The sequence below is a fragment of the Hypanus sabinus genome, chromosome 7, assembly GCF_030144855.1.
Source record: "Hypanus sabinus isolate sHypSab1 chromosome 7, sHypSab1.hap1, whole genome shotgun sequence".
NCBI classification, from domain to species: domain Eukaryota; kingdom Metazoa; phylum Chordata; class Chondrichthyes; order Myliobatiformes; family Dasyatidae; genus Hypanus; species Hypanus sabinus.
The window spans coordinates 55,952,119-55,965,158 of NC_082712.1; the positions used below are offsets into that span (position 1 = coordinate 55,952,119).

General features: G+C 38.8%; 1 protein-coding gene across 7 annotated transcripts in view; it reads right to left on the bottom strand.

The window, feature by feature from the left end:
- frem1a (Fras1 related extracellular matrix 1a) overlaps nucleotides 1-13,040 on the bottom strand; it is a 189,282-nt gene that overhangs the window by 80,344 nt on the left and 95,898 nt on the right. For 6 of the 7 annotated variants that reach the window (XR_009513126.1, XM_059974686.1, XM_059974685.1 and 3 more), the window contains 5 exons: nucleotides 11,159-11,503; nucleotides 9,723-9,865; nucleotides 5,622-5,818; nucleotides 4,620-4,710; nucleotides 1,494-1,661 (listed from right to left, as the gene is read on the bottom strand). Coding sequence is in view for 6 of the 7 variants with exons in the window: in XM_059974686.1 (XP_059830669.1) it covers nucleotides 1,494-1,661; nucleotides 4,620-4,710; nucleotides 5,622-5,818; nucleotides 9,723-9,865; nucleotides 11,159-11,503 (944 nt within the window). In the remaining variant the exon portion in view is untranslated. Of the gene's footprint in view, nucleotides 1-1,493; nucleotides 1,662-4,619; nucleotides 4,711-5,621; nucleotides 5,819-9,722; nucleotides 9,866-11,158; nucleotides 11,504-13,040 lie in introns of those variants that run through there. The other variant, XM_059974690.1, reaches the window with a different exon arrangement.

Consider the following 13,040-nt stretch of genomic DNA (forward strand, 5'->3'; position numbering starts at 1 on the left):
TTCTGTGCTGTATGACTCCATGACTCTAACACAACAAGAAAGGAACCATCTGTGAGAAGAGAAACAGTTCATGTTTCAGGTACTTGACCCTTCGTCATTCCTAAGAAAGAGAGGATTTTTCCTTTCCTTTCTACTTGTGACGGAGTTTCTGGAACCTTAAATGCTAACTGCTCCGTCTCCACAGTGTTGTTTGCCCTGCTGAATGTCCCCAGTTTTTTTCTGCTTTTATTTTGTTTATTCAAGATGGAACTGGTTATATGGAGACACAAGAGATTAAAAGTGCTGGAATCTGGAGCAAAAGACAACTGCTAAAGGAACTCCATGGGATTGGCAGCATCCTTGGAGGCAGAATGATAGCCATCAGAGACGGATTTTTAATACAAAATATTTACAATCACTTTGTCTCCATAGTTGTTGCCTAACTCATTGAGTTCCTCCAGCAGTCTGTCTTTTGCTGACATTATTATATCTTTGAATAGAATTATCTACAGTTAATAAACAGGTCATGTAATATGACCTAACAACAGCCATTTCAGTTCAGCATTGACCTTAACTTCAACATTATGCATAAGTATCAAGAGTGGAGAAACCCAGACAATGAAATTATCTTTGTGAGTCTAAAGATACTTAATGACATCCATGCAGTAATCTGATTGCCATTACCCTAATCCCAGAGACTATATTACTAGATGCAGTTACTGGGCCCATATTTCGCTGCCCAACCTGAAGCCACTCAGAATTTCTCCATATCGGCTCGGCACTCAGTGATCCAACCTCACACCTGGACCAATTGTATGAGCAACAAGACTCCTCTGCCTCAACTTCTTTCCAAATGGCTTACTTAGTTTGCTTCGATTCTTCAATGTTCCAGCATGGTTCATCCCTCAAATTCACTTCACCTTTGTTCACCTCTTTATTGCTTGCAGCAGTAATTTATCATAATTTATTTCAGAAAAAGAGTTATTAGTAATTTTTTTGTCAAATTTCTTGCCTTTTGAACTACCAGTGAGCTGTCGCCCATGTTCAGTAGTGCAATCTTAAAGCGTTGCTGGGCGATATGGTCTAGGCCCGGAGCCTTTCGCTGCAGTGATGCCCAGGTCCTAGTACGATATGCTGTTTGGACAATTTAAACAATGGCCCAGATAGACTGTGTCAGGTTCAGAGGCAAGAACAAATTCGGGTTCTTTTGGGTTTCTTGCTTTGCAACTGCCTATAAGCAAAAAAATCTCAAGGTTGTATAACTTATATATTATTTGATAATAAATACACTTTGAAACTATCTTCTTGGCAGTTTAGGAGACACAGTATTAGTAAATCTATGCTTACAATAACTGCATTGTGATGTTACTTTAATCTTCTACAGCCTACTAGTCCAATACAACAGAAAATTGTGGCTAACTCTTGTGAATGCGATTGGTTGGGTCCTGGCAGGTTGCTGCAGTTAAAACTGACCTCAAGTGCCAGCACTGGAAATTTCCTTTAAATATGCCTACCTCTGGAACTTGATTGTTGACGGGGAGAATTGTAACATTGAAACAGAGGCCATATAACGTGCCACCATGTTGATTGCTGACTGAGAAATGAAATTGCAGCTGTTGTTGGTAGGGCCCAATATCCTGCAGTGGAGGCATGTAGGCCACCTTCAGGTGGTTCACTGCATCCTGAAACAAATTAAAATAGAACACAGGAAGTCTCCAACAGAAACAAGGATAAAACACTTCATGTTTAAAGCCCTGCATGAACAACCTCAGTTGCCATAAGTGTACATACAAGTTCAATGGTTTCAGTTGATTCTATTAATTCATTTTACTGGGGTTGCACCACCATTGCCTAAACTTGAACTTTGATAACACGTGGCTGTGACAAAGGCATTAACCAATGAGATTGGCTGGTTATAACTTCAAGTAGGGTTCAGACAAAGGTTGAGAAGCTCGCCATTTTCTTGGAGGGTTGCTGTCACAGCACTGCACCTCAGAGTCAATAGAGCAGTTCTCCCGCCAATGTTCAGCATTAATGCTCTCAGACTGCAGTTTTTACCATCAATTTAATACATTGCCTGGAAGTCAACCTACTGACTTCAACTGTCTCATTGCTCTTCATGTGTGGAGCCAAAAGAGATGGTGGAGATTTTGAACAATTTCTTTTCTTCTGTATTCACTAAGGAGAAGGATATTGAATTGTGTAAGGTAAGCAAAACAAGTAGGGAATTTATGGGAACTATGACGATTTAAGGAGGAGGAAGTCCTGGCAATTTTAAGGAATATAAAAGTGGATAAATCTCCAGATCCTGACAGGATATCCCCTAGGACCTTGAGGGAAGTTAGTGTAGAAATAGTAGAGTCTCTGACAGAAATATTTCAAATGTCATTAGAAATGGGGATGGTGCCAGAGGATTGGCGTATTGCTCATGTTGTTCCATTGTTTAAAAAGGATTCTAAGAGTAAACCTAGCAATTATAGGCCTGAAGGTTTGACATCAGTGGTGGGTAAATTAATGGAAAGTATTCTTAGAGATGGTATATATAATTAGCTGGATAGACAGGGTCTGATTAGGAATGGTTAGCATGGATTTGTGTATGGAAGGTCATTTTTGACAAATCTTATTGAATTTTTTGAAGAGGTTACTAGGAAAGTTGATGAGGGTAAAGCAGTGGATGTTGTCTATATGAACTTCCACACAGAAGGTTAGCCAGGAAGGTTCAATCTTTAGGTGTTAATATTGAAGTAATAAAATGGAATCAAAAGTGGCTGGATGGGAGAAGCCAGAGAGTAGTGGTGGATAACTGTTTGTCAGGTTGGAGGCCGGTGACTAGTGGTGTGCCTCAGGGATCTGTACTGGGTTCAATGTTGTTTGTCATATACATTAATGATCTGGATGATGGGGTGGTAAATTGGATTAGTAAGTATGCAAATGATACTAAGATGGGTGGCATTGTGGATAAAGAAGTAGGTTTTCAAAGCTTGCAGAGAGATTTAGGCCAGTTAGAAGAGTGGGCTGAAAGATGGCAGATGGAGTTTAGTGTGAGGTGCTACATTTTGGTAGGAATAATCCAAATAGGACATACATGGTAAATGGTAGGGCATTGAAGAATGCAGTAGAACAGAGTGATCTAGGAATAATGTGCATAGTTCCCTGAAGGTGGAATCTCATGTGGATAGGGTGGTGAAGAAATCTTTTGGTATGCTGGCCTTTATAAATCAGAGCATTGAGTATAGGTGTTGGGATGGAATGTTAAAATTGTACAAGGCATTGGTAAGGCAAAATTTGGAGTATTGTCTACAGTCTGGTCACTGAATTATAGGAAAGATGTTAACAAATTAGAGAGAGTACAGAGAAGATTTACTGGAATGTTACCTGGGTTTCAGCACCTAAGTTACAGAGAAAGGTTGAACAAGTCAGGTTTTTATTCTTTGGAGCATAGAAGGTTGAGGGGGGATTTGATAGAGGTATTTAAAATTATGAGGGGGGTAGACAGAGTTGACGTGCGTAGGCTGTTTCCATTGAGAGTAGGGGAGATTCAAACAAGAGGACATGATTTGAGAGTTAGTGGGCAAAAGTTTAAGGGTAACATGGGGGGGAATTTCTTTACTCAGAGAGTGGTAGCTGTGTGAAATGAGCTTCCAGTAGAAGTGGTAGAGGCAGGTTCGGTATTGTCATTTAAAGTAAAATTAGATAGGTATATGGACAGGAAAGGAATGGAGGGTTATGGTCTGAGTGCAGGTCGCTGGGACTAAATGAGAGTAAATGTTCTGCACAGACTAAAAAGGCTGAGATGACCTATTTCCGTGCTGTAATTGTTATATGGTTATATCTGAACTAGCTACATGGAAAGTGCTGCCTAGGCTGGTGGCTGATAGGTGTGTGTTTTTTTTTCCCAAAAATAGAGGGCATTTTGTATCAGAGAAGAACTATGGATGTGTCTGAGGTCCATTCAGCCTATGAAGCATCTGATGATTTTTTCAAGGATCATTTGGAATTCCCCCCAGCTGTTTTCAAATTTTTCCAGTTCCCTTTTGGAAGCTAAAACATCATATCTGCATCACCCCAACGGGCAGCACATTTAATATCCCTGAATATTTTTAACATATAAATGTTACTCTCTGTCACATTGTATTCTTCAGACTTCCCTGAAATGCAGGTAAAATTAAACAGATATAATGGTATTTATGTCAGGGGAAGTGCTGTGGAGCAAATAAAGACAGTAGGTCTTTCAAAGAACCAGTACAGAAGTAATGGCTACCTTATCTGCTACATTAATTCTATTATGGTTATTACTCTATCATGGATTTATTGAGTATCCCCACAAGAAAATGAATTGCAACATTGTTTATGGTGACATAAGTACTTTGATAATAAATTTACTTTGAACTTTTGAACTTTATCCATGTCTCTGTGAGATGCATTGTGGATTATTATAATTACTGAAGATCATAAAAAGCCTTTGACAGTTAATACAGTTTTCCATACATATTTTTCATATACATACTATATTTGTCATCAACTGCCTGTACCACGGGGTCAATCTTCACACTGCTCCCAACAAACTTAATGGCAAAGTGGAAAGATTGAGGTCTATTTTTACCATTGATCTTAACTCTTAAAAGTATCATTTTAATTACCTGTGTGAATGATTTGAGCATTGGGACACTGGAATCTTTCATCATTTTCTTCATGCTGTCAGTTAGAAGTAATTTTCCAGCATCAGGAAGACTTAAGTAAGAAAGAAAGATACAGTTAGAACCTCTAGTGATTCTACCACGGAAACTCAGTATAGCTTGATTCAATGATATTGAGATAGTTAATTGACATTTTTTTTTTACAAATATTGTACCTGACACGCTATGACACCCCAAGGCCCATCTGTCATCCACAGCAGCAACATAGATTGCTTTCTAATAACAAGTGTGATAGTTAGATGGTTTCATCAACAGCTTACTGGCAGAACAACCTTTGCCTCACCTCAAAAATATTTCCTTTGTCCTATCCATCTCTCCTCCCTCCGCGACTTGTGTTTTTTTGCTCTTTCCCAGTTTGGATGAAGATTTTCAACCTGAAACATCAACTATTCCCCTCTCCACAGATGCTGACTGACCTGCTGAGAGTTTCTATTTCTGTTTTTGTTTCAGATTTCAGGCATCAACACTTAAAATCACATTTAAAATACAAAAAGCTAAAATTGAGCAACATGATCTACTTTTTGGCCGTATCATCACATTGCACCAATGGGATGCAAATGGCACTTGCAAATTATTGGACAGTGGCTGAATTTATCCCAGGTCCTGTTGCACGTAGGCATTGATTCTCTCAAGAGCAGTGTCTTGGTTTAGACATCTTCTGAAAAAGAGTTGCATGTTGCTTGTCTGGCTGAAAAGAGACCCCTGAATCTTTCCCTTCCTTCCTACATTTCCTCTTTCATTTCTCTTAACTTCCAGCCAGCAACTCTTGTTTACCACCTGCTTGACAGATCAGGGCATGCAGAATCGTCATACACTCAATCTAGATCCATTCTTCCAAGAAATACACAAGAAATCAAAATAAAGCATTGTGAAATATTTTGCCAGATGTTTACAAATGCTTAGCATACCCATAATGTTCAAAGGAGTCTGGAAAGCAGGCCTTACCCATTTACTGAAGTAAAGAAGGGCGGATTTGTGATTGTATATACAATTTGCCTGTTTGGAGACTCGATGTCTGTGAAGTGCAGCTGGTTCTTCGTCAGTAAGGCTATCTCTGTCTCCTTAACGATGAGGTGGCGAATAACTCCAGGTGCTTCTTTGGGAAGCTGATTATTCACTGGTGTAATGTGAATAATTACAGTCTGTAAGTAAATTAAGCCCATGAGAAAAGACTGCCAATTTTATAGCATTTAAAGGAGAAATTACACTCTGTAATGTTAACAAAAAGCCACAGCACATTATGAAATTCAGTATTAATTTTCACAAGGTAGGCTTCTCTCTGTAAATTCCAGTAGGGGTGAACAGCAAAAGAAATGTTTGTATTTCTGTGTAAGTCAGTGTTTAACACTGCTGAGTGCACGTTCTGGGCCAACACTTTCAAAACTCTGCATGTGCAGTTAATTGGAAACATTCTCTGTTCATTGCACTTTTGGGAAATTCCAGCAAGTTGGGTTCACCATTTTTTTTTGTGTGTGGCCAGCAATGAGGTTTATTAGTAAAAGCGTCTCCTCTGTGATTCAATTATATATTCCTTTGGGCTAATAGTGCGGTAAAATTTAATCACATCATCAGAACAATAAGAGTACAGCATTAGGCAAGTTTGTTTAAGTTCAGACAGCCAACTGCTGTTGGTAAGAAAAATTTAAGGAAAATTCTTTGTTGGTGGCTCCCACCGAATGTATACACAGACATCAGCTTCTTGTTATGATCATCCTTCAATCTTTAATTCATTGAATGTGGGTAACTGTTTACAAGCTGCCATGACTGTTTTGGCTTTAGCAATTAAAGGTATATATCTGTCCTTAGATTCACTGGAAATTATTCCTGAATTGATGCTGAAACTGTTAGTGTTTACCTTCAGAACTCCTTAAAATGGATAACAATTTCTGGTGCCTATACAGGATGCTGCTAATACACCAATGCTCCTCCACAACATATGCTGTTCCTGTCTTTGTAGTCATCACAGAATGACTAATTTCTACTTTTTTTTGTAATTTATTTTTTGTATTGAAGTTCATCATCAAGCAAACATTTCCATAAGATGTATTTCAGACATTGTACATATATATCATATAATCATATATATCACAAATCTCCACAAAGTATTTATCTGAGGTATACACTTATAGAAAGGAGTGGAAAGAAAAAAACAAGCAAAAGGAAAGAACTATGTACAAGTAGGGAGTTATTTTTTTTACAACAGATTCAGAACAGATTTGTGAGAATAAAATCAGGCCTATGAGGCATTATGTAGTTAAACCATTTTTCCCAGTATGAATCAAATTGTTCCAGCTTATGGTTAAAGCATAATTCTCTCTTTATAGACTTTATCAAAGTCTAATTAGAAGTAATTTCTTTTGACTAATCTCTCTGGTCCAGAAACACTGATTTTAAATATTTAGGAATCCATTTTCTCATAGTAATATTTTCAAATTCTATGGCTTCAGTAATTTATATTTTATACCTTTCAGTTTCTACCTTAACCCCATGTGAATGCCTTTCTTTGTTCCCGATTTTACAGAAAAATCTTGAGCAAAATGTCTTAAAATCCTCTTTGTCATAATTATTCAGGAAGATGGGAACTAAACTGAATTAAAGATATGTGGCAGGTCCAAACATTCATAGTAAAGACACTTGGGATAAGGGGAAAAATCCATCCATGTGAAAATTGTAAAGCTTACCACTATACCTTTTGTTGAATTGTATATATTTGAATTGTCTGCAAACTTTGATATAGAAAAGATTAAGGGGAGAATTAACTCAAGTTTCCAAAATGTAAAAAAAATGGTTTTGATGGAATTATAAGAAGAAACTATTTCTGCTGGCAGAAGACAACTGATTGAGATTGGCAAAAGGATTGGCCAAAGAACCAAAGATAAGATGAAATGAAATTTCTCATGACACAATAAATTTAAAAGAAGGTAATATCATTGAGCCATAGAACAGACAGAACCTTGGACCCACAATGTCCCTTGGGTCAATTAAGTTACCATTTATGAGTGCCTGAGCTGTAGCCTTCTGAGACTTGAAAATTCAAGTGCTGGCTTTCTTAGAGATTGTGAGATTAATCCCAGCCACCACCCACACAGTTTGAGTATTTCAGAATACATTATCAGAAAGAATAATGAGGCCAAAATCATAAGAATATAAGTAACTGAAGGAGCAGTTAGATGCATGCTTCTTTAAACTAGCTTCAATAAGATCCCAAATAATCTTGTGTGTTGGTCCATTATCGAAGGCTATCTGGCTCAGTCTTGACTATACTCAGTAACTGAGTAGCCATGTCTTTTTGAAGTACAGAATATCAGCTGTACAAAGAAATTTCTTCTCACTTCAGCCCAACTGTGTGACCCCTAAAACTGTATCTAAGTAGCTTAAGTTACAGAGTTATAGAGTTATACAGCACAGAAAAGGCTTTGCTGGCCAAGATGCCTACCTGAGTTAGCCCTATTTGCTTGCATTTGGCCACTGTTCCTCTAAATGTTTCCAGCTTTATTGTCCATCTACTTGTCCAAATAACTTTTATGGATTTACGGTTAAAGGAAATCACTTCTTGGCATCTAATCACACATCCTTCCCCAACACCTGCATGACTCAGTAAGACCATTTTGTTTTTCTAAATTGCAATGAGCAATCAATTCTCAAGGCAAGCACATCATCTCTGAAATTAACTTCATGATTCCACACTGCATTCATTCCAAGAGCAACATTAAAGTAATAATATACTTAATTTTCTTACTTGACCACTTTTCTGGTGAACATTTACTTGATTAATAGATCATAAATAAATCGAGACTTTAAGTGTTTGTTGTTTTTTTTTATGTACCAGCAAACTTTCTAATCACATCTCCCAAATGACATTGACCAACATTTTGACTTTAAGATTTTATTTTCTGATTGTTTCTTTCCAGCTGCTTACAATATGGTCTCATTGTAATTACTTTTTCTCCTTGAAGATCCCTTACTCTGAGACTAGTAATAAATTCTGCCTCTTAAGCAACTTGACTCATATAAGATAGCTCTTGATTGCTTTCATGCCTATTACAGAAAAAAATTCTCAAATGCACCATATAAATTCATCCAACAGATTACTTCTGCTGACTATTGCCAGTCTAGGTGTAAATCAAAGCAAGAATGCTTTTAGTACTACCTTGGCTATTTCCTGGCAACTCACATGAAATGCTGCAGGAACTCAGCAGGCCAGGCAGCATCTATGGAAAAAGTACAGTCGACATTTTTAGCTGAGACTCTTCGGTAGGACTGGAGAAAAAAAGATGAGTAGATTTAAAAGGTGGGACGAGGGGAGAGAGAAACACAAGGTGATAAGTGAAACCAGGAGGGGGGAGGATGAAGTAAAAAGCTGGGAGGTTGATTGGTGAAAGAGATACAGGGCTGGAGGGGGAGTCCTGATAGGAGAGGACAGAAGGCCATGGAAGAAAGAAAAGCACGAGAGGGAGGTGATGGGTAGGCAAGAGGGATAAGGTGACAGAGGGGAAAGGGAAGGGAATGGTGTTTTTCTATCATCTATCACCTTGTGTTTCTCTCTCCTTGCCCCCCACTTTTTAAATCTACTCCTCATCTTTTTTTCTTCAGTCCTGCCAAAGGTCTCGGCCCGAAACGTCGACTGTACTTTTTTCTAAAGATGCTGCCTGGCCTACTGATTTCCTCCAGAATTTTGTGTGTATTGCTTGGATTTCCAGCACCTGCAGATTTTCTCTTGTTTGTGATTGGCTATTTCCTGATTGATTCTCTCTCCAGTTCAGTAGTACTTTTAAAACGGAACTGAGTACATAGAGAGAGAAAATGCAGACACAGGTACAAAAAAAATGGAATTACTAGCTCTTTACTTAAACATTTTTTTAGTGCAACAGTACAAACAATGAGTTAATTTTTATGCTTATTGATTCCTCCTAAACCTTTTGTTGTTTGGAAAATCCCAGTTATATCATTTCGGCTCCTGTGGGCATTCTCCAGTATTTTGAAAACTTTTTCAACACATTAAGCACAATACTCATGATCTTAAAGTTGTTTGTGGCAGGCAGGTACCTGAGGCTCTGAGAGATTTGGAGGGTCATGGCTGTCGTACAGAATAACCTCAAAGGAATCTTCAAACATTTCATCTCCCAAGTGACGATAGTAGATTGCAGCATTGAAGAGGTCTCTCTGAAGGAAGCTGGAGATAGGATACCCTGGGATTCAGGTAAGTAGCAATAAACAAGCTATGTTAATAGCGCATGACCAAGGCACCTGAAGTTAACATTATCACTCATTGCTGGGTAATCTAGATACTGCACACTAATTCACAAAGATCTTGAGTGTCCCACTCTGCTTTGGTATGCGTTAACAGATTTCATCCTTGGACATCGTGTCCCTATTCGTTCTGGACAGCATCAAGCCATTGAAGGCTATGGATCATATTGATTCTCGTGTAAACTTGGAAATAGTTTTGAATGAATTAGGGGGCAAATAAGTGAAATTCTAAAAGTTTGGAGGGGTTGACATAAAGTTGAGTGTGAAAAGAGGAAGGCATGCAAAGAATTTTCTTAAACATAATTCATTCTCCCAGTAAGTATATATTTATATGGATGCTTGCAGGCAATGTAGGCATATTTTCCACCAAAACACATCTTTCGAATAGTAAAATCTAGAAAGAGGTAACCAATCCAATCTAATGTAGTAAAGAGCTCCTTCCATCTCCCAATGAATAGGTATTTACTGTCTGTCCTGTTTGAGGCTCTGGAGGCTACTGTCCACTTCAGAAAGGCCACTGTCTGACTTGATCCAAGAGCCACATGAAAATCTTTGCTCTTTCTTCAAATTACTCACATCTCACACAGTGGAATTATCAAATAATGGGAGGAATTTCATCTCCCAATGAAAGATTGTTCACTTTTTTTTTTCACTACAGGACAACAAATATTATGGAATGAAAATTTCTATACCTCTTTCCCAATGATATAAGAGGTGTTTGTTCCTACACAGGGGAAATCAAATCTGGTCCAAAGCAAAAATAATTTAGTCTTGATCAGAATCATTGAACCTTAGAGAGATATGGCAAGAAAACTAACTGTTCCCACCATGCCTTAACACTAATTCTACATTAAACACATTTTAATTCCACACATCTCTCTTCAATTCTTTCAAGATTCAACCATTCACCTAGACACACTAACTGCAATTTACAGTGGCCAATTAACCTACCAAGAGCATGTAACAGCTTTTCTTTCTGCTGTTGGTGAACAGGCGAATTTAGATATAAAGTGGGATTAATGCTTCGTACATTCACCAACTTTGTTTACAATGGCAAAACAAAGGTCATTTGGCCTTAATATGGCAAAGACATCTCACCATTGGAGAATAGGGTGAGTGTCAACAAGGATTAGGACATTTGAGGTCAGAGTGAAGAAGCAAACAATTCTGAAAGACTGAAAAGAAAAAAAGCGATTGATGTTTTTAATCAGCAAGTCCAATCTAAAAGATACCTGTCAAACCAGGGGCTGTTCTTTTCATAATTTCTCCAGCTTGTGGTATTTTGGTGATTTTAAACAGAATGTAATCATCACTTGAGTCCAGGTCTGAAGCTTGAAGCATAAACTTCTCAATTAGCACTTCCTGGTTTTCGCACAGTTCAAAGATAACATTGTTAATAAGGAATGGAGGGCTGTCATCTTTGGGTAAGATTTTGATGGGGAACTTGTGTCGGGTACTATGAAGACCATCAAAAATTCTGAAAATAATGAAGTCATTTACAGTGTCACTGTCATCATGATGATAGCGGACAACACCAGCTTGGATATCATTGACTGTAAACATAAAGCCTTTTCCTCCTAAAAAGAACACAAATTATACAAGTTAGTCCATAAATTGAATGACTTTCTTGAATTAGTATAAATGTAACACACTGTAAGGTTTCACTGCTAAGGTAATGGCTTCTCTGTAATGTTCCACCACTGACGTAATGGTTTCTCTGTAGCAGCAACGTTCAGGATATGACTTGATATAATGGGGCATGTTAGCCAATGAGCGGGATGTTATTCATTCTTGTGTGCCTGGGAGCAGCGATTTTGTGGTCTTTTGCCGGGGAGAGATGAGGAGAGAAGATGTGAATGGAGAGAGTTGGTAGACCTTGGACGGACTGGACTAGGAGCAAGCATCTGAAGGTCAGTGACAATCGGAGTAAGTCGATGGTGGATGAACGGCCTTATCAGTGAGCTCCAACATTGCGCATTAGACTGTTTCATTAGAATGGGCCCTTTTTCTTTTTTGTTTCTTTACTAACCATACAGTCAAATTAAGAATTATGGAGCTTAAATCGTTTAATCCCATATTGTATACTGTTTGTTATTTTGTGATATTGATTTGTAAGAGGGGACACATCGTGCAGCATCAACCCAAATGAGATTTCTTAATTTTGGGTGGGCCAGGGGCTATCATCCCCTATATTAAGCCACTAGCCAAACCGAGAGTTAGAATTGTGGGGGCTCGTCCAGGATTGATTCTGTTGGACACTCTGTGATTACCATGAGTGGGGTAGATATTCGTACTGAGGATGAATTGTTAATTTACCTGTTAATTACTGCTAAAGTTGTGATTGTGGGCAGAGGTTTGATAAAATGGCAGCCGCAGATCTCGTTTTAATGCAGACCAGTGCTGAAGTAGCAGTAGCTGGGTTTGGAGATTTCAAAGACAGAATTTTATCATTTCTGAGGAGTGAGGGGAAGGAGTGATTGGATTTGGAATGTCTAATTAGTCCACATCCCCCAGGGGAGAGTGAGAATTCTGAGTTAGTATCTGCCCTTACCTCTCTGGTGAATAAATGGAAAAATCAGTTTCAAAGTCCCAGCTATGGTAGGCTCTGCATACTCTCTGGAATTACACCTACCCCTAAAGGGGAGGAGGAGTATGAGGCTTGAGCGGAGTGGACCTCTCAGTTGTTAGATAAGTGACAGTGCTATAATGAAGTAAATTGACAAAGATTGGTTGAAAGTTTGAATGGGCGGTCCGCTGACATTGTGAGAGCTGTCGGGTTACAGTGTCCCATAGCGACATGACAGGTTGCATGGGGTCTCCAACAGTCTCATAAGATGTGCCCCCCTCCATCTTTTGAGCTGATCAGAGGGGTACAGGAAGAGGAGAACACGGCAGAGGTGTAGGAGGCCTCTGCTGACAGGGTAATAGACAATAGACAGTAGGTGCAGGAGTGGGCCATTCGGCCCTTCTAGCCAGCACCGCCATTCACTGTGATCATGGCTGATCATACACAATCAATACCCCGTTCCTGCCCTCTCCCCAAATCCCTTGACCCCACTATCTATAAGAGCTCTATCTAACTCTCTCTTGAATGCATCCAGAGACTTGGCCTCC